Here is a 25,445-nt window from a genome sequence, read left to right on the forward strand (position 1 = left end):
CTTTTAATTCTGTTTTTGTTACTTTTTAGGTGGGTTACTAAACGATTATAATTCGGTATTTTCATCGAATATAATATCGCATCTAGTATAATATACCCAGTACGGAAAACCCGTAACCGTTGGCTTGGAAGGTAGATATCTACATTTTTACGATTTCGATTTTGGCTTACAGGATGGGCCAATTGGTTTCGGATGTCGGATTGGTTTATTTTAGCCTTTTCTAAAACATACAATAATTATATATACTTAAATGGCCAAGTGAAATTATCTGCGAGGTCCAAAACCTCTATAAAAATACAACAACATCATGTGAAATGACACAGCCGTATGAAAGGCTCTGGCTGGTCTAGTCTTTATGGGCCGTGGCTACGCCGATCCGATGCGATTTTATCGGACGCAGCTGGCAAATGCTATTTTGGTTCATACTGCGATAAATTGGATGATTTTAATGGTTTAACCATTATAAAAAATAATTGTTAATGTACCTACTTAACCTACATAGTGTGAAATCAGTTATTAAAGCTCCTTGAGCTAGTTTGGGTGGTCATCCAGGGTGTCGAAAAGTCAGATAATAGATGAAAATATGAGGTGTCCGACTTTGGGTGGCCGCCACTGTATGTATATATTCACAATGTTTGGATTGGTTGTTTTTTTAATTTTATTGTTGTTTTTTGTTTAATTTGTTGTAGACGAACGCTAAATAAAAGAGTGGATGCAAATAGTTTTTTTAACTATACTGAGAACGCAACATCTTAAATTTTTATCAAAAATGTCAACGAAATTTTCTTAAAACTTTAATCGCTAACGGCAATATACAAAATCAAATTTAAATGACTTCCTTTAAGGAGCAATTCTCGGAATCCAAATGAATGACATTTTCTTCTTTATCTAGAACAGGGGTCTCCAAACTACGGCCCGCGGGCCGCATGCGGCCCTCGAGAGCTTATAATGACTTTGCCACAGTTAATATAAATATTACGTTATTATGACTTATTCAAATAAAAATGTATTTTTTTGTATTTTTTTGAATTTAAAATGAGCGAACCGCTCAAAACACGTGTAACCTTTTTCAAGCGTACAGGCCTGGCAAACAAACGAGCATCGGCGCTATAAGTAACAAACGAGGATACCGATCCTTAAAGCAGTATAAGTCTAGGAATATATCACGCATCCAGTAAGGCCATCTGGTTCTTCTTGACTTGCATGTTCTATCAATTAGGAAAACATTACGAAATCTCTAGCGGTTTAACCTCCATGAATGTGTGACCATCGTCAAGCAATGACCAATTCTGAGCAGAGTATTATAATCTTGTTTCGCAGGATCATACAACTTAAACTTAAAAAAATACTCAAACGCAAGCTAATCTCTAATATCACACGGGTAATAGATTCGAGAAAGCAGTAACTTTAGGCACTTGAAAATGCAAGGGATTTATTCTAAATATGCACCAGAAGATTCAAGTGTTAGGTTAGGTTAGGTTAGGTTCTGCTCAAAAGAAAATGCGGGCGTAGGGCCGCATCCAATGCAACCAATTCGTCCTAATCCGAGAAAGGCAACAAAAAAGGATCGTTAACGATACGAACAAATGCGTGAAAAGGATGGAACATTTTCTCCCCACGTTAGAACGCTAAGCCAATAGTACATAAGCTCCAGTTGTAGATACGAATAAACACTTGCTATTAAGATCTCAAAACGATCACGTGTGCCAGTGTCGGAAATTCTTTCTTCCTTAACTTTTAAGAGGTGGAACTGACAGTTCGTTGGTAACGGTCCCGTTCAGTCGTCTGATCGAGCTAAAAAGGTCTTATAAACGCCTCGAAGTTTTATATATACTTTGGCAGTTTTGCCCCATCGTTTAGTGCACGAGTGTTGTTAATTTGAGTTATAAAAACACCGTTTCGACTTGATCAAGAGATTGATCAATACCGATGCCTACGCGCAGGATTTATCACTGTATTACAAAAGAGAAGAAAGTAACAGAGACGTACACACGTGATCCTTTTGGTTTATGATCTGATGAGCAAGTGTTTATCACAATTCAAAAATTGCCTTATATTCTATCTCATTCTCATTCTCATTCTCACGCGACCCCGATTTTCCGGGATAAGATTTTTCTTATCTTTTTCTTTTTATCTTTTATCTTTCGTCTATGCGTTGTCCTATCATCTCAATTACTTATCAATTACTTTCGACGTTCGCCGTATGTAAACTCGTTCCAAACCTTGTTTTGCGTCCGCCTAACTCGCATGTTAATTATTTGTTTAGGTTCTGCATGTCGGATATTTGATGGTGTTGTTTTATAGCATCGCGATCATATGCTCGGACGATCGTGCGTTTGTGTTAATTTTGTTTCCGTTCGCTAGAGTTAATTTAGTTTGTTTCATTTTTGGAACGGTTCATTTTTCCTATGCTAAATTGTGTTATAAATGAGCATGTTAACAAAGTGTTATAAAGTAATTTTTGTGTTGTTTTAAAATTTGTTCGACTTTGTGAGCTTTTTTAATATTATTTAAGTTTGAATGTCTGGCGCTCTTGGCAAAAATACACACACGGCGCCCGCTTTCTTCTACTTGGCGTAGATTTGGAACGAATAAACAGGATTTGGAGACTTATTGAGCACGCAGTCAGACAATTAGTGCTTGCTACGGGGAGACGGTCCATTCTAGACTTGAATTCAGGACGGGCATGTTATTGAATCGTACGAGTTAATGACTATTATTTCTTCCAAGCTTTTGCTGATTCTTCAAGATTATTTCAGTTCTCGTTACAACTTTCAATACTTCCTTAAATCTTAAACTCTATTAACGCCTATAATTTAATTTACAGCGTAAATATTTCATGCATGTGTTCCATGCCAGAGATGCTACACCGATTTCTTTTTAATGCAATAGAGAAAAAAATAACTATTATTTTTTAGCAGAAAATACATTAATGCTTTCAGTGATAAGAATGTTTACTGAATCATTCCGTAAGTAGATGCTCACCAAAATGAACGCTCGTTTATTAAAATCATAGTAAAACCATTTTGATATTACTAATTTTCTGTTATTGGTGGCGATTAAACAGTGACGAAATGTTTCTTTTTTTTATTTGAGGTTTTTATTGATTCGCAGAGATTGCTAGTACCTAAGCTCAAGATCATACATGTTTGATACAGTTTTTATACTGAATTTAACCATAACTAGTTTCGTGGTTAAGTAAGCGCTCATAGACGCCACTAAATTTCAGCAAGCACCGTGGATTGTAAAAAGATTTTCCACACCAACACTGCTACCAATTCTTTCAAATTAATTCTACAAACCAAAGTTTAATCAGAAAGTTTATCGATGTCATCACGAGCAAGTGGGCATTGCGTTGTTTTGTTTAGATGTTCTGAATGACAGGTGGATTTGGCAGAATGATATGCTGCATGTTCAGTAATTTGTTTTACTGATATCTAGTAAAACGACAAATTGGTCAGTGATATTGCTGATTTCCAGTAATATGTAAATGTACAATTAAAAATCTAATAACAGGAATAGTTTTTATCATTCCAAAATTCCTGAAACAAATGATTATACACATTTTGGACGCTCAAAAGTTCGCGGGACAAATCCAATACGAAATCGGAAAACAAAGAAACAATACTTTGGAAACAATTACATAACAATGAAAATTCTGTAAAAATGTTGAAGTCTTGATTTGTTATTGTACACGTCGCATTGAACGTTTCTTAACGTGTATGATTGAAAGCAATATGCCTTTTGAACGGTTTTCTCGATTTTAATAAATAAGAATTTTACTAAAAGATCAAAACTTTGCGTTTGCAAAATTTAAAGTTCATCTGTGAACGAGGATATTCGATTCTGGGAACTGTTGTCGATAACGCACACCGTAGCGTTTCACCCATTTAATTCCGACAGACTCGCACCCGACTCCAGGTTGTGAAATGGATCGTATGACCCATCACTAGTACAAAGCCATTCTCATTTTATAATGAAACAACTCGGTGATCGGTACCCAAATTGCTATAAGCGGGTTTTCTGCAAACACTGGTTTTGTAGGATAACCACGTTGCAACTGTAATATAAAAAATTGTTTACGGCATAATTTCCCACGTTATATTTGTGATCGTCCAGGTGTTGGAAATTTGTAAGAAATTTCACTAATTGGAATCGTTGGCGCTCAGAGGCCTTACCTTGTGTACGGGGACACTCACAGCTCATGAATTAAGAACCGTGCAACTTCATTTACTGTCTATACCGATCTGTCTTTATTTCACGAAAACCCTGGTTTATATTTTGAAATTATTGGTGTGTGTTGGATGTGTATGTACATCTTGTGTCGATGAGTAGGTGTGATGCATTCGTATATGATTATGCTATGCCTATTTTGCATTTCTTTCCATTGGTCTGTTCTCTGGGATTTTTATGGTTTGCTATTTATCCTTATATTTTGCCTTTTTATGTTTATCTTGAAATCCTTCGCGTTTCTTGAACGTTCCTAAATACACTTGAGATTTTATGACCAATGCGGTTTGTGTTGTCATATTACAGGATTCAGTTATTGCTCCGCATATGCATGTTGTACGGACGCTACGCTGAGACATTTTATTGTCCTACCATTACCGATAAAGTAAAGTATCGGTCCTTTCCAATAATGCCTGTTCATTTAGGCCAACGATAATGATTCCATCCGATAAGTTACAGTTTGGTTCTATCTTTTCAATTGTTGCCTTTACCAGTTATGTTTAATAAATGGGGTTTTGTTACTATGCCTGTTTAACCGGATGTGTTAAAGCCTTAACCATTTGATCTGTGTAATGTGATAGTTTCCAGATGGTTCTGTGATCATATAATTTTGTACAGCAGACATTATTGAGTTATTGAGTCATTCGAGTTGACGACTGTACCACGGGTCCGCCCGGACTGAACATATTTGTACCTAAAATCCTCGAGAGTCCCCGCTAACCGATGGGGCACTTGGTCCAGTTACCGTTAAAGCCGTCCCTGTTGTTAAGTCAAACGACTGTATAATATGATCCGGTCCCAAATTTTGTTCAGTACAAATTGTTTTACCATCCTGCTGAATACACACAATGTCTTACCGTAATGTGGAAAAAGTCTCTGCACCCAACATCGTTTGATCAGATTCCATTGTGTATAAAAATGAGGCTTCCAATTAAAAAGACGCTTGTGCACATAAATTTGATGCGCTCATTTAGCCGCTAAAATGAAACAGTTATGATATTACGCGTCGTGGAGAATGCTTCAACCAGCGCTTAGCTGTGAATCGTTCGTTGGATGGTACTTTTGTCAGGGCCACTACTGCATCTGGAATAGATTCGTCTGTTGTCCGTTGATGGTACGCATCGTTTGCTAAACGGTACTACGAATACCATGTGCGATGTTAAGATAGTGCTCGAAAGCAACACACACAGACAGCTCACAAGCTCACCAGCTTAGACGTAGATGTGGCAATGTACGGCATGTGTGCGTGGTACACCATCGTAGGATGGTGTGTCTTGCTTGTAGCTTAACATAAGAAAGAGATCCATCGCGATCGAGTGTCGAGTGTAATAGGCGGTTGGGATGAGCAATGGAGGTGGTGGTGCTGGGGATGAGTGGTGAGGTTGAAGATTGCGCTACGCTTCGAAAGTACGACGAAGTACGGGAAACTAGACTATCGCGGGCCCCGTAGTCTCGTAACAATAACTAACGTTGAGTAATGGAATAACTGTTCACAACTGTTTCAAAAAAGGAAAGTCATTTATGGAGTTTTTTCCCCCCTCCACCCTACACACCCAGCGAGACTCGGTTTCCCATGCACGTCGTTTGCCATCGGCTAAGCGGTAAGGGGTTAAGCAATGTTGCCGTTATTTGGTAGGAAAAAGTTTGATATTTGTTTAAAGATACGGTTTTCTCTAGCAAATGATTGGTTTAAATTATTATATGTTGCTTTTTTCAACACGAGAGGGTTAGAAATTTAGTACCAAACAGGAAAAGAAACTTTACTATTTGATTTCTATCTTTAGCTTTGTTTTGTGAAAACAGTGAAAGGCAAAACATAAGCCAGTAAATAAACCATTGTGAAAATGATGTCATTGAAATAGAACAACCCATTGGTAAATTGTGACAGTTTTTGTTTGTTTGTTGTGACTGGCATAACTCTGCATTCTCGATTACCAACTCTGCTAACTGCTTGCCTGACAAGAAAATGGTTCACAATAGTGAGCATTCGCTTAGCCAGTCGAGTGTTGATGACTGTATGGTATCTTTCTTTTTGCATTTTTTTATACCATTTTACCGATGTTTAGTGCAAAAAAGAAGAAGAATAAAAAACGCTGCAGCAAAATAAAGACGAACGCTAACGCAAATACTGACGAGCTTGCTGTTTGTATGAATTTCAACGAGCAGTGCATGGCTGTGTTTCAGTGAAATTTTCCATCGTTCCTCACAGCCCCATCATTTACTGTGCTGACTTGCGCTGTAGTTCAATTAAACTAAATATTCGTTATAGCGTGCGGAGGGATTTCCTTTGTGCCATATGGCCTTCCTTTACGCGTCTCCCCATCTAACCACTCCGCCCGGAAACCCCTTCGCGCGCAGCAACTTGTCTTTCGAGTGGGAAAAGCTGAAAAACAACAATTTTCAATTATTTTGCCACACTGTTACTAGCTGATTTCTGTTTTTATTTTTTTATTTTTTGCGGTAATGTTTTGTTTATGATGCTGTCACGACTGTAAGCCGGAGGTGCATTGGCAGGGTAGGAAGAAGAGAAAGAGTGATATTAAAAACATCTACTGCCATGCACCTTATATGAGATGTGGGATGGACAAAAAATGTTTCATCGATTTCGTGTCATAGGCATAATGTGGTGAAAACAAATAAAATGTTTTTCGTTTGTAAATACGCTCGAAAAGCAGCGACCAACTATTTGGTAGGGTTTTGTTTGCTCAAATGCGACATGCTTTTTTGTTTTGTTTTAACAACACAAACCCTGGAATATAGCAGTTGGTTGCAGGCGAAGAAAAACTAGTAATCTCTTCCGCTCGATGCCCTCGTCCTTCACAGCCTGCCATCGTCCCACGGACACGGGTGGGCCAAGCGGAAACGAGCGTTCGCTGGAAGTGGTGTGCAATTTTTACCATGCAAAGCACCATTTACCACCAGTTTGCTAATCGTGCTCGGTTCGCAAGAAACTCCGGCTACACACTCGCCTAGTTAGTGTATGATTATGTGGCGCAATGCATATTTCGCTATAATTTTATGTAACCACGCAAAACTACCCGGCAGAATGGCTGGCCTGAAAACGGTAGAAACAAAGCGAAGGAAAAACGGCCACTAATACTACTACTACTACTACCACCAACCGCGCAGGCTCAATATGCTTAATGGCAACCGATGTGTGTGGCTCACAACTGACGCGTGAGCAAACGTATGCCTAACGCACATGGGAAAGCGCACTGCGCCCGATGTGCAGTAAAGTTGCAGTTGCAGTGTCCGGTGCTGCATATGCCTGCCAGCGGATGGTTCCAAACTCGATTATGGTTTGGAAGAAAAACAGTACGAATCTTTTTGTACAAAGCGCAAACGAGTCCGCTACTAAGCACGTTCGGTATTTTTCTTTTTAACCGCAACTGCGCTTGTCCCTCAAACACTCATCGCCAGAACTGTACTTTATGCACACAAAAAATACTACTTTAAGTGCCAACTCTCACTCTCATGGTGAACCATACGCTCATGCTCAATGCTCCAGTTTTATTGCTAACGACGGCCCCGTGAGTCATGCGCGATTCCACGGTGCGCGCTTCCGTTACAGGTAGGCCGGGAAGAATGGATTACAGTCGAAATATGATGACATACATCTGAACCGTTCGTAGGAATAAACGTCACTTCGTGGCAGTTCTCTTGCCCGCCGGTACTCGCGGGTATGTCGTTTTGTCGCCCGCCCCGGGGGTAATGCATTACACGACGCCTTTTCATTCGTTATTCGTTGCCTGTGGAAATGAAACGAATTGCGCGCCGTAGTTGCTTCACAACACAAAGGGAATGTCTTTGAGTTTTGCGCAGTAAAGCTGGGGGATGGTGGTGGATGGACCATGTTTTGCATGGCTCGTGGCGCAATGATGTGGGTTGAAGGACTGTTATCTGCATATATTTGCTTTTTAATGGGAGTTTGCTTTTTTCGGGGGCTTCGAGATACCAGTGCGCAGGATCGTGTTGCTGATCGGCGCAGCTAATTACGTACACAGTTAATACTCATAACAAAGTGGGTTACATTAAAAATGCATGGTCTGTGAGGGTTAACCGATTTTTATGTATCCTTTTTAATACGTATAAGTTGTTTTGCGGCGGTACATTTCGAGTTATTGGAATTTGGAGACAGTTAGTTATCATATAGAATCCTGGAGAAGGAACATTTCAACTATCCACCAACGAAATATCTTCTTAGCTTAACCGACCTTGAAATATTATTCAGGCTACACTAGGCTTTGCAGGTTATTTAGCTGAACTCTTACAATAAACGATACAAGAAAATTCGTTTCAAGTTTTAAGCTATGCGTTCGAATTAACTGTTTCTTAATATTTGACGTAATAGCCATTGTTGGTGTATGGTTCTGCCTGTGCCATTCATCCCTAGAAGGATAGTCATTCTTAGGTTTAGTGATTTCGTTTGATACAGATTCTTGAAGACTAACCAGACAAGGGAACTCGATCCCTAAACAGCTCATTCTGTATGACAATAGAAATTATTCATGCGTTGATCGTTCGACCCATTGGAAAACTCGAATATGCAATATTTGTAGTAATATGTAATATGTAATTTGTAGTAATTTGTGTAATAAGCATGTTAAAATCAGTAAAATCCAATGAAGGAACCTTTTACAACGATGCACGTGATGCTCTACTTGGAGCTAAGTGTGGGATGTAGAAATTAGGTAAAATTTAACGTTTTTAGGGTAATAAATATTGCTAATCAATCAGTATGAATGGCGATCGCCGAAAACCTAAAACAAAAATACTCAGACGCCACGCCTGAAAGCCACGCCAAAAACACTTCAAAACCTTAAAACGTGATTTAACAGCCACTCAAAAAGTATTCGTCTACCCATCTTTTAACTTGAAATGCGTATGAAATAAAAGTTACTAGCATGAAAGAGCTAGATATGGTTTCTGTGAGGAACAATGACTCTTAAAACACATATTTATACGTATATTTAACCCACTCTTCTTCCAAGACTTGTTTCTATTAATCTCTATTTGTAATAACGCAATACCGAATAAGCAGTCACATAACCTTGATCCATTGAGATATTTGCAATTTAATATCTATTTGGACTCTTTCAGGTCGTTGTTACCAGTTTCGGTTCGACTGGGTTAGCGATTTGAGCTAGAAACCAATACTCATTATTTTCTGCATAATTTTTTTTTCCAATGCCTATTGCAGCCATAATTCGACTTTTTTCTGTAAGCTAAACAATTTATTTTTGTACTCATAGTTTGATAAAATTGACTCATACGTCCATGTCCATCGAAATGCACATGATTGCTATCGTTCGGCATTTAGTACCTACATCATGTTTTATTTGGATTTATTTTTTTGAATTGTTGTAGTAAAAATTCAATTTTAGGTTGCCAATGTTTTGGTTCTATTTAAAATTCAAACTGATATATTTTTTTACTATTTCTTACAATAACATGTTATTTCTTAGTTCAGGCTCTCTAATATCGGTTCAAATAATTTGTAAAAACTCTCATGATCTTGCTAAAGTCGTACTTGTTTGTGTTTACAAAACTTTACTTAATCAAACTTGTAATACAATAGATCGTATCGAACGAAGTTAAAGTTATCTATCTGCGCTGAAGGATACGGTGATTCAATTCGATCGCAGCCCCACATGGGCATAAGACACTGCCTGCGTGGCTGTAAACACCGAAGCACCAGCTTGACGCTGAACCGAAAACGGCTCGAAAGCTTGCTAGGCTGCGGCCAAGTGCGTACACAGCGCCTTAATTGTGGCCGATAAATGCCGTGCACCGTGTGTTGCCGGAGGGCCATAGGACGAGGCGCGCAGGCAGGGTCTTGCGGGTTGCGAGATTACGCGTTGTACTCGTGCACTTATTCAAACACAGCATTTCGACGGTTGTTGTTGTTGCAGTATGCACTTATTCTCGGCATCTTGGACGAATTTGGAAAGTGTGCCGAAGGTTAGCCCATTGTGGTTAGCGGCACACCACACTGCGAGCGAACTTGCTAATCTAGTCTAAATGTGTGGTGTGCGTGCGTTATGCGCTATTCTCCCTTCCCCTCGTAAGGGATTCAATGTCGAACGAGAAGCTCGCAGTAGCAGAAGCTCTAGAATTGCCAACAAGGCAATATACCAAGGTGTGGAAATTGAGCAACAATCTATTGAATTGATGTGGATCGCGTACAGTGTTGCCTTTTGTTAGGGTTACACAGATAACTAGCAGTATGCCCATTCGAAAATGCTAATAAAGTAGCATAATAAATACTCGTTGGATTTTGATGGTGTCATTGAATGGATGCGAAACATTGTATTAAATTGTTTATTACATTGTACACTTATACGATATTTTTACCAATCAATGGTTCCATTACTCCATTCCCTAACGTTAAACACGCAATCATCATCATCATCATCCTCTTCCACATCGTTTAGTTTCGATGATGGAAATTTCTTCATTTCGTGACATTATACCTTTTAAAGCTAATCGATACGTCCCTCAATCGATTCAGACTATTAATAGACTATCTTTTCTCTTTGTTCGTTCGATTGGTTGTTTTTGTAAAAGATAAAACTTAACAAATATGTTTGTGTGTTGTAGAAAAAAAACTGTACTACAAATCGAGCATTTTTTCCTCAAATGTTGCAAAGACAAAGTTTCCTAAAGAAATATATTTCTCGCACAAATTGGCGAGGTCAGTTGGCTTATGGCCTACATTCGGAAATCAAATATGGGGGAAGTGTAAATATTTTGATACATGCAATCGATAATAATAGCGCTCCGGGCTGCGCTGCACATAGTTGGACAGAAAAAAACAATCCGAACACAGCTCGCGGCACAGAATGTATTTAACATATAATTGATGACTTAACATTTTCTATTGTGCTATTCTTTGACTGTTTTGCTATGAAATGATAAAAAAGAGAACTGCACGGAATGTGTGTTCGAATAATTAATTTTGAAAACGATGGTGCATGATATGGATGGGGTCGGTGTTGGGGCACACGGCAAAATTGGTGGATACAAACAGTGGGCCAGCTGGTTTCGCGTCTTTGGAGTGTGAGAGCGATCCTAGATGGAACGAGAGAATGAGAAAGAGAGGCTCCGTTTGTTAGCACCCGCCAGACAGGTGGTTTTAATTGTTTATTATAGGGTTTTATTCAAGGTGTAGTACAAGAATGGGCACAGGGAGAGATGTTTGGAGAACTTAATTTCTCGCGAGTTGAATTGCGAGAGTGCGATTGTTTATTTACATCCCTTGCCGGTTTGCGTATAGCTTGCTTGTTGTGTGCAGCACGTGTTGAACGGTGCGTGTCTTCCAATAGGGGTGGTGTTCTCTGCAAGTGTATGTGCATTCGCTCACACACGAGCGTATTTTCTCATTTTTCCGAGAGCGAGCGGTGCACTCTGAGTTTTGTCCGCAAATAAGCTGATGCGTGAACCCGTAGCCAGGGGCGAGCAACTGCTTGTTTTTTCAAATAAACTTCAGCTCACACGTATCACGTGTAGAAGTATTAAAGTAATTGGCTTATATTTGCTAAATATTTACGTTACTTAAATTCGATCGAGCAATGTGCTCGCTCATCATTACTGCCTGCTGGCGCAACATAAAAAGTGTAGAGAAACCAGAATCAAGGACTGATTGAGTTGTACTGCTCGGAAGGTCACAATCGATCGATATCTCAAAACCCCATGATATTCCAAGTGGTGTGATTCAATAATTTCGAAGAAAAGAATAGCTTCTTTTCTTTAGTTCGACATGAAAAACGTACAAATAAGTTTAATATCATAGATACAAAGGGTCTAATCGCTTGGCGATTAGACAAATACAAATAAGTAGGGTATAAATATAAATAAGTACAAATAGGGTACAAATAAGTTTAATATCATAGATACAAAGGGTCTAATCGCTTGGCAAAAAAAAATCGGCGTCGGCTCCGATCCGACACTGAAAATTTTGGATCTGACTTCGGAAGGTAGGTCCGACTAGCATCACAGGGTTTCCCACGATTTACTGGTCGGTTCCCATAATTTTTTGGGCTCATCTCACGATTTATTCATGGTATCCTATAGATTGTTGGCTCGTTCTCATAATTTATTGGTATCGTTCGATTGGATATCAATACAATTGGACCAACAAATTCTGGGAAGTAACCAATAAATCGTGGGAACACACCAAAAATATGGGAAACAAACAAAAAATGATGGGAACCAACCAATAGATTGAGGGAATCCCTGTATTTCGAGCAATTTGGAATCGTCCGGAATCGTCAGTAATCGGAGGCGCCTGGAATCGAAATCGTCTGAAGTCAGAGTCGTTCGGAGCCGAAAAATGGCGGAGTTGCCCAGAACTGGAGTCGTCTGGAGTCAAAGTTGTTCGGAGTCGAAGTCGTTCGGAGTCGAGCGGAGTCGGCATGTTTAAAGCAATGTTTTGAGCTTGTTTTGATACTCAAAAACATAGTTTTTCGGAGTGGCATTGGATTATGATGCCACACGTATAGTTGATATATCGGCAAGGCGCCGTCGGATGTTGAGGCGGAAATCAAAATTTCACTTTCTGACAGCCATTCGACATTACGGCAGGATATCGCGGTTAAGATTGCAATTACTTATTCCTACTTATTCCTTCATCTAGGTATTTCTTAAGTATCACATAGGTTTCTATTTGGATGTTCTATCTGCCACTCAAGAATTCCTTCTCGATCCTAAAAATGTGTACATAGTTTGCTCAACCCTGCCTCGAACCAACGATCAATGGAAGCAAAAGAGAACGAATGCACACGTTTCCGAGCAGCCAAGGGCCAAGAGTCTCTCTCCGCTCTCGAACGTTTAATCTCTTCCACTTCAAAGCAAACGCAACAAGCGCTGGCTTGAATTTGTTTGAGCGAAGAAAAAAAAATTAGTACTAAAGGAGAAACCACCGCGAGCGGGCACAGACGCTTATTGTTGACGGTGTGTCATCGGCGTTGTCATCGCGTGCTATTGTGCTGCGGGAAGTGCCGTCGTACGACGACGCATTTCTTTTCCGCCTGTCATTCCGTTCCGGTCCAAGCGTCGTCCGGTGGGGGCCGTACCGTTCCTTTTTCCCGGTGCCAAAGTTCCTGTGGATTTCCGTGCTGCTGCAGCAAATAGTGATTCAGTTTTCCGCAAATATCAATCGTTTTGTTTTCCGACAAGTGCATCAGTGATCAAATCTGTGTTGTGCGTGTTGTGATTTGGAAGAAGTATTGTTTTGCTTTGCGGGTTTTATGAGCAATTTGCGAAGTGTTTGTGCAACGAGATCCAATTGGTCGACAAAAGCCACTTGCTGAAAAGAATGACAAAGTACAATAACATATAAAAAGGAAAATTGTATTCTCCAGGGTGTGTATGTGTGTGTTTATGTGTCGTCTCTGTCCAAGACAAGGTTGCTGCTCCAGTTCCGTGCACAGACGGTCCCATCATTCCATCAGTTTCGTGTCACAATCATCATTGCCAGGCGCAAATAGCGATGGATACGTATGTCAAAAATCTGCTCAACGGTTGGAACATGCCGGAACTGATAAAAGTGTTTCAAGGTAAAGACGAAAAGTATGCTACTATACCTTCCCATCGTTTCGCTTCCGGTTGCGCAGGAAGTAGATGAGAAATAGATTGAGAAAGAGAGAGAGAGAAAAGGAGAAAGAGACCGAGAGAGTGAGCGAAAAAGAGAGATAGAGAGCTATCACTCGAGATAAGGGAGAAAACGGCAAGCAGGTAGAAAGAGAGGACGACAACTCGTTGTTCATATCTCTGTTTGATGATATTTTCGAGAGCAAAAAAGCATCCGTGAAAATATTTAGACCCGACAACACAACACGCATCCTCTCACGGTACCTTTTTCCCACCCCATAAGGCACGTAAAGGAATAAAGGAGTGGGGGGGGGGGGGGGGGGGGGGGGTGATGTTTGGTAACAAAAAGCACTGTTTCATGTTTGGTTTTTGTTATACACTGTGAATGACTTACTTGTACTTGGGCTTTTTCTATCTTTTTTTTGGGGTGTAAAATGTGATTCAGTTTGGGTATTTTTTGTGTAAAGAAAGCATAATTGATAAAACGGATTTTAGTTTACATTAACACAGCTGCTTCTCCGATCAAATGGGGATGTCTCCAATTAAAAATCATGCTCTTATTAAATTTAATGCCCTTTGTATTAATACAAAACTTTATCATTAACGCCATCAGCTATGAGCATAAAATGGTGTGAAGAAAACAAAAATCAATTCAATTTGTTGAAGCGAAATGAATAACATCTCTCGCTCCACTTCCCACCTTTCGCTCTTTTCTTGGCCGGAAAATTCTTCTTAAAAGGGTAAAATTTCCTTCAAAGCTTAATTACGTGGAAACTTTAGAAGAAAAAAAAGTGTTGCAATCATTTTCCACTGGCAAACGATTCCAGTGTCCCCGCCGGGCTGCTCTTTCTCTTCGGTGTCCGCACGCACACGCGAACACGAAAAATTCCTTCCAAGTTGGTAAATAACACACAATTGTTCGTCTCTTTGGCCACTGCCACAGCGTACCGCGCTCGCCAAGCAATTCCCTTCGCGCAAACAACCATTACGACAGTTATGACGGTTTGTCTGTGTGTGCCTGTGTGTTTCACTACAGCGGAGTGAAATTTAATTTGAATTGCAATGAGAATTATATTTTTTCTTCCACGAAGCTAGCAGTAAAGGCAACATTTTCTACACTACCCCCTTTGCGGGCCTTGCCACACGACCTTGCCGCTTGTGACTAGCCTACTAGCCGCTGTGCTTGTGTGGCTGTGCGTTTGAGCGTTCTTCATTTACTGTATAGTTTCGGTCCGTTCCTTTCATATAATTTGAAAAACTTCAAGTTCCCGGTGGCGCTCTGGGTAGAAGGGGGGCCGAGGCCGGGTGCCCGGTTCGACAGTATATTTCCATTGATTGTTCGTTTGTACTGAAAGCATGGCGTGTTGATGTAATCCGAACGGTTCGAATATAATCCAGTTCTCTGGGGTTGGTGTTGTGCTGTGTTGGCTCTTGAGCAGCAGCAGCGTAGGGTTTACAAGCCATTGCTTACCTAAGACGATGGCGCTCATCATCATGATTCCATTGTTTTCTAGCACAAACCCGTGAAGCATTAAGTTTCTTTCACTGCACATTTCATTAACATTCTGATTTTGGAGTAGTATGATTGTAGTTATTTCTGAAATGAATGTACAGAAAAATAGAATGTTCAACTTTTTTGGGCATCAGTTTTATGCAGTCTGTTTCGAAAATTTCAAATAAGCGCAAACTGAATTGATTGCTGAAAGACGTGAAGGATTTTGACAAAACATTACCTTAACATTTGTTCAAAAATGTATGTAAAAAATAAGCTCTATGGTCCTTTTGAAGATCGCTTCTTTTCATTCGGTTAAACCGGCGGTGAAGTTTGAACTGCTATTAGCATGAGTAAAATGTCAAATTATCAGTTTTAATGTGTTTTAATACTGATGTTACAGGGTTTTCCAAGTCAATTTCGAATGTGCACAACATTATTCACTGCCTATACGATGATTTTTAACAGCTTTCATACGTAGTATTTGCATCACAATAAAATTTCAGCTCTTATAGCTTAACTCAATCCAGTTGGAGATGTGTTGAAAATCATCTTGATGCACCAATACAGGGTTTTCCAAGACACTTTCCAATGCGCACAGCATTATTCACTGTTCGCAATATGTTTTCCAACAGCTGTCATGTGTTGTACTTGCAACACAATGAAATTTTAATTCTTCCATATGATTTTCAACACAACACAAATAACTATCCAACTCAGCCCTATTTGTGATGTGATGATTCATCACCTGCTAGATGTTTTTCAACATCTGTCAAATGATGTATTTGTATCACAATAAAGATTCAGTTCATACGCATGATTTTCAACACATCACAAAGAACGGTCAAACTATATCCAGCTTTGGACGTGTTGGAAACCATGGGGAAGAAGTGAAACATTACAGGGGTTTTGGAGTCAATTTCAAATGTCAACAACATTTGTATCGCTTGCGAGATGTTTTTCAACTGCTTTCAAATACACCATTTGACAGCTGTTGAAAAACATCTCGCAAGCAATGAAACATGTTGTACACATTGGAATTTGACTCGGAAACCCTGTATTTCTATATAAAAAAACTGATGATTTTATACTTCTGTAATCAGTTTGTATCTATAATGTTTTCCCTGCGAGAGTACTTCTTTCATGCGCAATCAGATATCATGTTTTGGAACCCATTTACCGTGCGTTTAGACTTCGCAAGATGTTTGCCCCTTTTTATCTGTCATTTTTCGGTCGATTTTTCCTGCTTCCAAATGTTGTCCCATTACGGAATCGATGGAATACTGCCAGATATTCAATATATTTGCCGTACGTTGGCACGACAAAAGCATTACCAGCAAATTGGTTCTACTCTCCGTTGCATTTTTTGTTGCTTTTCAATTTTCCCAAACGCACCATCACCATCAACTTCTGTTGTTAACGGTGCTCTTTTCAGCACTGTCAGGCTCGCCAAACACAAGCAGTGAGCATGCGCCGTACCATGACAATGACTGCCATTATCATTCATTGCGAAAACCGGCAAATTGTGTTGATTTCGATGGCGATTCGTTCGAAACGACTGCATTTCCCTAAACTATGACTCGCTGCCTTTCATGCACTTCATCCCCCTCGAAGGGCACAAAATCACATTCGCGTGTGCGCTAACTGCTAACTGCAGCTTGAAGCTTACGGGAGGCGTCCGTCACTCACTCGCATGTCCACCCTTATCGTGTGAGGCCCTTTTGTGGACAGGAAGCTTTTACGACAGCATGCAGCTTAGGCACTGTTTCTACTTTTTTCTACTTTTTATCCATTCCCTTTCGTCAAATTCCACGTTTACCTTAGATGTACGAGAAAGGGCTTTGCAAAAAAAACTGGAGGGATTGATCACGAAAATGCACAGAACATGAAACGGCTGCACTACATTATTGCGTGTATGTGGTGCACGTTGGCCCCTCGTATGCGATATGTTGCGGGACGGCTAGTATTACGCTCTTGCGTAAGCTTGAGCGCAATACTTCCTCCTTAGGGCCGTCGTGTCGTAGCAATTGGTGTAATTTTCCGTGCGTCTGATCGCACACGATCATGTGTTTGTGTGTGTATGTGTGCGAATCGCGCAAGCCACAAGCACTGCCTGCAAAGACAACTGCCGAAGAGTTCGGTTGTGACAACTGTTGATCCATAATCGTATCACAATCGCAATAGATACACCAACACCGCGCAACACCCATTGCACCCAGTTAGTTTTAGGTGCCACTTGGCAGGAAATACGAGAGTGATCTGTTCGCTGGTGCCTCTGCAATCATTATTACCACGGCGTCGACCCTCCGTCTTGCAGCTTTGAATGGTGAACGTTTTTTTTTCTTCTTTTGCACCCGCCTGCATTACGGTGTTACTACGGCTCATATTCAGAGTTTCTGCCGCCTTGCAAGGTCCCATTTCCAGCACATATAATGCGCACTTAAACCAAGCAACCACACCATCATCGTCACAGCGCTGCAAGTAGTACTAAAAGAAAATGTGCGTTCCCTGTGCCGTTCCCCTTTCCCGACTCCAACATGTGTAAGTTGCATTACAGCTTGCACAGTACGACGTTTGAATCGAACCGCTTCTTCCGTCACTACTCCACACGACGTTTGACTGTGGCTATGGCACTTTTATTCGTTTATGCGATGCCCTGCTTTTCAGTTTCTTCTCTTCGTTTTCTCTCCTTGCCGATCGTCAACTTATCATTTCATATTCCAACCTATCTCTTTCCTCTCTGTTTTTCATGTTCATATGGCGCTCTGGGCCTATTTTCCGTATCGTCTGCCGTAATTTATTCCATAATGCGGGAATACTGCGTTTCGTGGTCCACTGACTTATTCGTCACCACACACCACCAGAGGAGGAAATTGATGAAGCTGCCTTCAAGTGCCTCAAGTACGATATGATCAAGGAGATAATACCACGCATCGGCAAGCGGGCCAAGTTCCTACAGCGGTACGAGGAGTACAAGGAGAACCTAACGGAACGGCCCGCCTTTGCGGAGCTGCAGCTGGACGAAAAGGTAAGAACTGGGGGACTGGGGAAGGGATGACTCAGATGATTTGAAGTAGAAAACCATATGGGTTGTGATGGGTTTGCTGTCTATACGCTTTCGTTCGGCCAGATTTTGTCCGAACATTAACACAAGTTTGGAACACATTTTTGGGGGATTTATTTGATTCGAGACAACTAGTCGTACAGCTTGTGGAAATAATGACTAATGATGTATGTTGTACAAAATACCCACGTAAGTTTCCCTTTTTAAGCTCTTTGCATTTAGACTACATTTTCAAACATTACTTGATATGTTCGTGTAGTTAATCTCCAAGATATTTTTAATTGCTTGTTTTAATACTAAATTCGAAATTTATTAAAATCGGTCATGTCGGCCTTGTGCACGTTTACTAGACTTAATTGTATCACAAACAGTCAGCTATTCAAGACCTTGCTACGGGGAGACGATATAGACGAGAATCGAAACATGTGCGGCCTTTACAGAAGACGGCGCGTCAATCGTTAAGCCACTTTACCACCAACTGCCGTTTTATATTGTTGATTTTAAACTAACCATGTCGAACATAAGAATTGATCGTCCGTTAAAACCTTGATCCGATAGACAGATTAGGGGTTAGTATTTCGGGCTTGTGTTCAGTGTTGAGCGTCATTCATTTGGAGCTTAACCCGTTGCATCAAGTGTATCGTGTTTCTTCATGTACTAGCACGTTTACGGCTCGTAGTAATTTGGTGTAGTGTAATTTGTTGAGTTATAATAATTGACATTTATTACAAATGATCGCGCATATGTTTTCTGTAAATGATTCAACTACCGTTATGAATCTGGGCCTTCTCTTCTAGCCCTCAACGTCTTCTACGATGTCTCTGCTCCGCATAATATGATCTAAATGTATTCCGTAACCGGACCATTAACTTTGTTCTGTTTCCATTCACTTGGTACTGTAATGATTCGGATTTTGTATTTTGTATTTTGTGTAGCTTAACCATCTAGCTCTCCTCTCCGTTTAACGTTTGTTCTTATGGTATTCAATTATTTATATTTATAATTAAATTCTGGCTTAAATATTTTAAAGTGGTGAACAATCTTTTGATAGTACTTTATATACGTAGAAATTATATTAAATTGAAAGGAAAAGTTATTCGAAATAGTGGCAAATACTATCCGAAGCACATGTACAGTAGTGTAATAATTTCCATGAACTTTCAAAGACTTTCTTTTTCATGTCATTTCCCCTTCTCATGTCGTGAAATATGCCTATTTCATTTGCTTTGCTCGCCTAAACTGTAACCGTGATCTAGAAATATGTTTGCAATACTCTTATCATGTTTGAACTGCAGACAACGACACAGTGTAGCTATGTGTGTATTCATTTAAGCACTATCAATTAACAGCAAAAGTCTCGCTGACCCAGGAAAACGGCCGATAGATCCAGTAATGACGGTGGTACTTAAATGGCACAAAACAGCACAAAAGATGTGACCACTAGGCAAGATAACAACTACAAACGGGAAACACCCGCAACGATGGGAATATTGAAATGACATTCTTGCTGTCAGTACCAACGTAGCCACCAGTACCACCATGGCTGGTGGAGTGCCTAGAACTGGAATGTTACAAACGAGCAAATAATAATAATAATTACAGCGCAATACTATCAAGAAGGCAGATACACGATAATATGGCCTACCCCGAGTGGTCGCTTATCGCGAAAGTGCGTACCGGAGAATAATAATGGCCTTCTCAATGCGAAACGGATGTGTTACAGTGGTTTTCGGTGACCGAATACCGAATGGCAGCACCACGCGTCACCGTGCCCCCGCGATAAGCAGGAAATGGCCGTACCGAAGTTGACCTGCAGTTGTTAGGGTCCGTGTTCCTCCACACTACCCATCATTACTATGCACGCCGAGGGTCAACCAATATTCCCTGAGGGAGAACGAGTTCCAAACTTGTGACAGCGGCTCCGCCGTCCGCAGTTACGCCAGCCAGCAGGGAGGTTAATCAGCAAGTTAAGCGTATTCGGAATACATTGCGCCAAGATTTCGACCGCTTGTGCGCACACTGTCTGCGGGTCCATTGCTTGCGGGCTAGATAGTAGAAGCCGGTTGAGTGTTTCGGGTCGTTTGTTTGCGCCCCAAAAACCCGGCGTTAAACCTTGATGGATTGGAGACGACGAAGACTGATAGAGATGATTTTCTCCAATATCCTACATCGCTTGGAGCGGCACAAAAGCGCACTGCGCTTAACACTCGTTTTGCGTTGCACCCGTGCGGCCGATGCACAAGGGGCCCCGCCGGCCACACTGTTATTCACTTCTCCCGAGGCGTATTGTGCCTGCTCAGCGGTTGCTCATTTATCATTTGGAATAGGAATAGGAGTTTCGTTTGCTCCCCTCTTCGAGCGAATAATAAAACCCTGCGCAGTGGGCCCTTCTCGGTAGAGCTGGCCTGGTTTCGGAGGCCGCTCGCGTGGCGCGATTCCGTATTTATTATGATTATGATTTTCCACAAACTGTCTCTGGCCGTTTTCTGATGGCTGACAGAGTATATTCTTCGACGGCCGGTTGCGTACGCTGGCGTACATCGCGCTTGCACTGTTTGCTGGCGTGCGCGCGCGGGCTTGGCCTCATTCGGTGGTGGGTAGTTTTTATTGTTGTAATACAACTAGACAGCCTAAGCGGGGCACCACAGAGGGCTGAAGAGAAGTAGGGGTTTTGAGTGTTGTCGATGGCCGCTATTACGGTAGCCGTTTGGTGGGATAACGCTTTCCCACTACTTCTGCTACTACTACCGTTTCTAACTATTACTACGACCGAATACTATTATGCTGCGCCGTGGCTGTCGGGGCGATGGAGGGCCTTGGGCAACGGCTTCACTCTAGTCTTCCATTGTGTGGTATTTTTCGTTCCGAGTGCTTGGCGCGTATTTCGAAATTGGTTCGCGCATATTCACACCGCCACTAACTTCTTGCGCCCGATACGGGGTGGCCTTTTGATGGTTTTGTGAAGTTTAATTTGTGTTTTGCTTCTTTAGCCTACTTTTGGTATGCCTATTGTTGATTGTTTTTTTATTGGTCTCATTTTGTAGATTTCAAAATAATGAAAAAAATAATAATACACATATTGCGCGATCAGCTTCTTGCGCTTAACGTATCTGTTCCGGCGACGTAGTAGCAGAATATTGAAGCCATTCTTTAAGCGCTACGTGGCACTGCTGCGACAGCTAGTGGATATTACTTGGTGTGTTTGTGCTGAATCGACACTTTTGTACTTAATATCCAGCAAAAAACTCCACGGTTTAGTGCCCCGTCGTGTGACGGATTTGCATTTGCTGTGCCACGGGAGACACAGACAGTATAATGCAATATATTCATTGCGCTTACAACACATTGCAAAGTGGTGTCGAAAGTACTCGGTATGTGGTTAAAAAATATTTCATGCCCGCACAAACCCGTGTGAGCAATAAGACCGCTCGTTGGATAGTACATGTAAATGGGTATTTTTCATTTATTCTGTTTGTTTGAAGCCATGCCACAATGCCATGCTTTCATGAAGGAGGAAATGTGATAGTATTTGTATTTGGCAACAGTTGCTGATGGCACACAAGAAGTATCACTTAGCGGGGAGTAAAATAACTCAACGATAATAGAAATCATTCCAATTTAAACTACTACAAATAGTAATATTGTAAACTATTTTTGGATGCCCGATAGTCTACCAATAGACGCGTCAAAGCCAATGTATAGTATGTATCTTTAACAGTCGTGTTCATATACAAGCTGCTTAAGGGTAATTAAAAAATAAAAGCTTGAAGGAAATAATTGAAGAATTACAGGGCTTTTCAGGGGTTCTCATAGTTGTGGAACTCTTCGTTGACTCTTTCTCATGGGAAGTGAACTTCATATGATGGAAATTTGACTCTATGGGACGTTTTTTGGACAGGCTCCTTGGAAATTTCTATTGGACTTGTCCATTAAGGGTGCTATAGAGTCCAATTCCCATTACATTAAGTTTAACGTAAGAAAGAGTCAATAAAGTGTCTCACAACTGTGAGAATTCCGGGAAACCCCTGTAAGCGAAAATTATGTTCGACCATACATGTCGACAGAGCACACGAGCTTAGGGTTTCTAAAGTTATTCCGTCTAACGCAAGAAATAAAAATATTTACTGCGCTCGAAATATTGTAGCTTGTTTTGTAGCTTGTTAGCATAGACATGAGCAGTCAAGGAATTTTCATGATAAAATTGTTTACTGAACGAATTGATCCACTGTTACTAAGCAATGTTGTTGTACCTATTAGACATTTAAAAGCGCTATCGCTGTCCAGAAATTTTAATGTGTATTCAAATGTAATTGATTTGTCCTTTTGTGTCTCGAAATGTAAATGAGACCTAAGTTTATAAGTTGCACAGTCTATTTGCACAATTGCCCTATTCGATTGACAGATACTGTTGCACACTGCAATAGGACTCTTTCTTTCGCCAGTTGGTAAATATTTTTTAAGTTAAAACAAGCGTTTTTTAAGCTGTCTTATGACTTATTTTTTCGGTAGAGACGCTAAAAAATCCGTCACTTGTCGTGGGCTTTGACGAAAGAGTGACCTTGCATCTTTCGCTTAGCCTAGATCGGGATCCTTCGGCAATGTTCAACCCGTTCAGTGATAGACGTTGACCACACTAAACACTGTCTGTGTCGCCTTCTTTCGGGAATCACAAGAAATAACACTGTGGCAGCGAATCGATCGTTATTAATAATTAACAGATACTATTAAACGAATGCTAACCTTCACATAATGCTTGCACAATTACACTACACCAGTTGAAACATTCCACCAAGTGATAGAACTGTTCCATTATATGACTCTTTTCTTAAAATTATTGAACGTGTCAGAAAATAATTCCAAACAAATTAACTGTACAATACTGAGTCATATTCTATTCTGTTATGGTTCATTAGGTAGAACAATAGAAAGCATATTGGAATGGTTTGTTTCCAACAGGATCATGCCCATGTGGGATGCAGTTTGTAATAAAAAAAGCAAAGTGTACCTCTACAAGAACATAAAAGTTTAGTTGTTTTGCATATTCATTATTTTTTAACACGATTGCAATTTTCCATGCTGAATTGTTTCTACGTTTAACATGTTCTCGACCTGGTTGAAATCGATTTTTGCCAGGGTCAGCAGTTCATTACAAAACGTAAAAACTAAACCTCCACCAGAACGCTCACTTTGTGCAGATACGATTTTTAACGCGATTATGAACGCGAGCATAATAAATCGTAGTGCTCGTTACATGCTGTACATATCTACATGTTGGCATTTAAATTGGTTCATAAAAGTACTGCTCTCTGTTGAAGTCATGCTTCGCCAGCGAGTTGGTACGATGCTTCGTTTTCTCTTAACGTGCTACACCGAAAATTAATGTTCAGAGCAATGCAAAACGCTAAAGCTCATGGGTTTTACTGCCAATGATTGACAGACTTGCAGAAACACATCGGTGAGGTGTGGGTTTCTTTTTCCTCGGTGGTTCAAAGTGCCACATTTAGCGCTGCGCCATCATGGAGAGAACTACAATGCACATGTAGTACGTACCTTCGGCTTCTGTCCCGTCCCGTCGGATCCCTCGTTCGGCGACACCAGCATATGGGTATGGGCGGTGTTCAATAAAACATTATGCCAATGGAGCTCATGTCTAGCCCCGTGCGCGCCGTCTTACTGTAAATTGCAGATGTATTTATTCCACCTCCAGCGGGCCCAGGGTTCGTCTGTGGTGTAGTGTGTCTATGTCTTGACATAGTTTTTGTGGCCGATGGGGCCGGGTGCTGGATGTTTTCCGTTTTGGGTGTTTGAATGAATGCTTGTTGCTCGGGTATTGATTGGGGTTCCAGCTTCTTCTGCCCTCTTTCTGCACCCCCGTAGACCAGTTGTGTTTCCCGCGTGAATATTACGCTTCCTGTTCCTGCGTTGCGTGATGAGCGTGATGTGCTGCGGGTACTCCTTCTCAGGAGCAGGAGAATTTTTAATGACAAAAGCTCCAGAGCCATGGAGTAATGAAATGCATTGTGATAATCATATCTTCGTCTTCTCTGGGCGGTCAGAGCTGGGAGTTAGCCTGCCTTACTCCTCTCCTAGTTAGTTTTATGTGCGTTCTCAGGGAGAGTTGCCTGCCCGTTCGTACACAGAATACACGTGATCAGTAATCGGGGAGAATATTATGTATTCCAGGGTTTTGGGAATAAACTGCAAGCGGCAACCCGTTGATGTGCGGCGCATACATTACACCAACCTAACACCCATGTTCTCATCCTTCCACCACGAGAATATGTTCAATTCGAAGCCTCAGGAAGTGGTGTGGTGGCAAGTAAGCGTTTTTCAGCGATTGATCACGCGAGTTTTGTTTTTCATTTTCAGTCTTTTTATCAGCTGGCAGAGGGAATTGGTGGCAAGTAGGTGCTGGTAAGGGTTGACGAAATTATGAATATTGATGGGTGTGCTGAATATGTTAAATCCATGAATACATGTTTGCTTGGAGATGAGAAATTTCCTTATCACCTCAGTACGATCGACAAAAGGGAATGAGTTTTTTGGGTTTGTGTTTTTTTTTAAGATGCCGAAAAGGCGCGCCACTCGAGCCTAGACGAATATGTATCGTTTATCGTGATGATCGAAATCAACTGTTTATTGGTTGCTGATGACTTGTGATATTCATTTCTTATTGCATTTAAAGTGTTGTACTCAATTTGTTTGAAAAGAAGGCATCTTAGCTCAGCAGAAATGGAAATTAACACTTTTGGTGATAAATAATAAGAAATAAGATAGTTACAAATTAGTATTAACTACATATCTCTTGGTACAGTTCTTAACGCCTGATTCAGCTCCCACTAGCTATGGTGTGGTTAAATCAAAGTCAAATACCTAATCAGAACGGGGGTAAAGTAAAACATCTCTAGGAGGGTTTTACTTACGTGTTAATACAAGTCACGACTCAAGCAGTGATCATTATCAGTCAAGTTAAACAGGAAGCTATTCCCTATGTGCTCCTTCTTGCTTTCGACGCACTGGTGATCCTTCAGATGGTAAAAATAAGTAAGCATTTCTACATAAATTGTG

The 25,445-nt window shown here is 40.7% G+C and overlaps 1 protein-coding gene across 3 annotated transcripts in view; it reads left to right on the forward strand.

Moving 5' to 3' along the window:
- The window catches only part of LOC1274747 (uncharacterized), a 29,605-nt gene that overhangs the window by 270 nt on the left and 3,890 nt on the right, over positions 1 to 25,445 (forward strand). The window contains exons 1-3 of one of the 3 annotated variants that reach the window (XM_061647098.1): positions 13,115 to 13,593; positions 13,637 to 13,787; positions 18,178 to 18,341. In XM_061647098.1, the coding sequence (XP_061503082.1) occupies positions 13,721 to 13,787; positions 18,178 to 18,341 (231 nt within the window). In that variant the 5' untranslated portion in view covers positions 13,115 to 13,593; positions 13,637 to 13,720. Of the gene's footprint in view, positions 1 to 13,114; positions 13,788 to 18,177; positions 18,342 to 25,445 lie in introns of those variants that run through there. The other 2 variants (XM_313939.5, XM_001688426.2) reach the window with 2 other exon arrangements.

The sequence above is a fragment of the Anopheles gambiae genome, chromosome 2 (assembly GCF_943734735.2).
Source record: "Anopheles gambiae chromosome 2, idAnoGambNW_F1_1, whole genome shotgun sequence".
Lineage (NCBI taxonomy): Eukaryota > Metazoa > Arthropoda > Insecta > Diptera > Culicidae > Anopheles > Anopheles gambiae.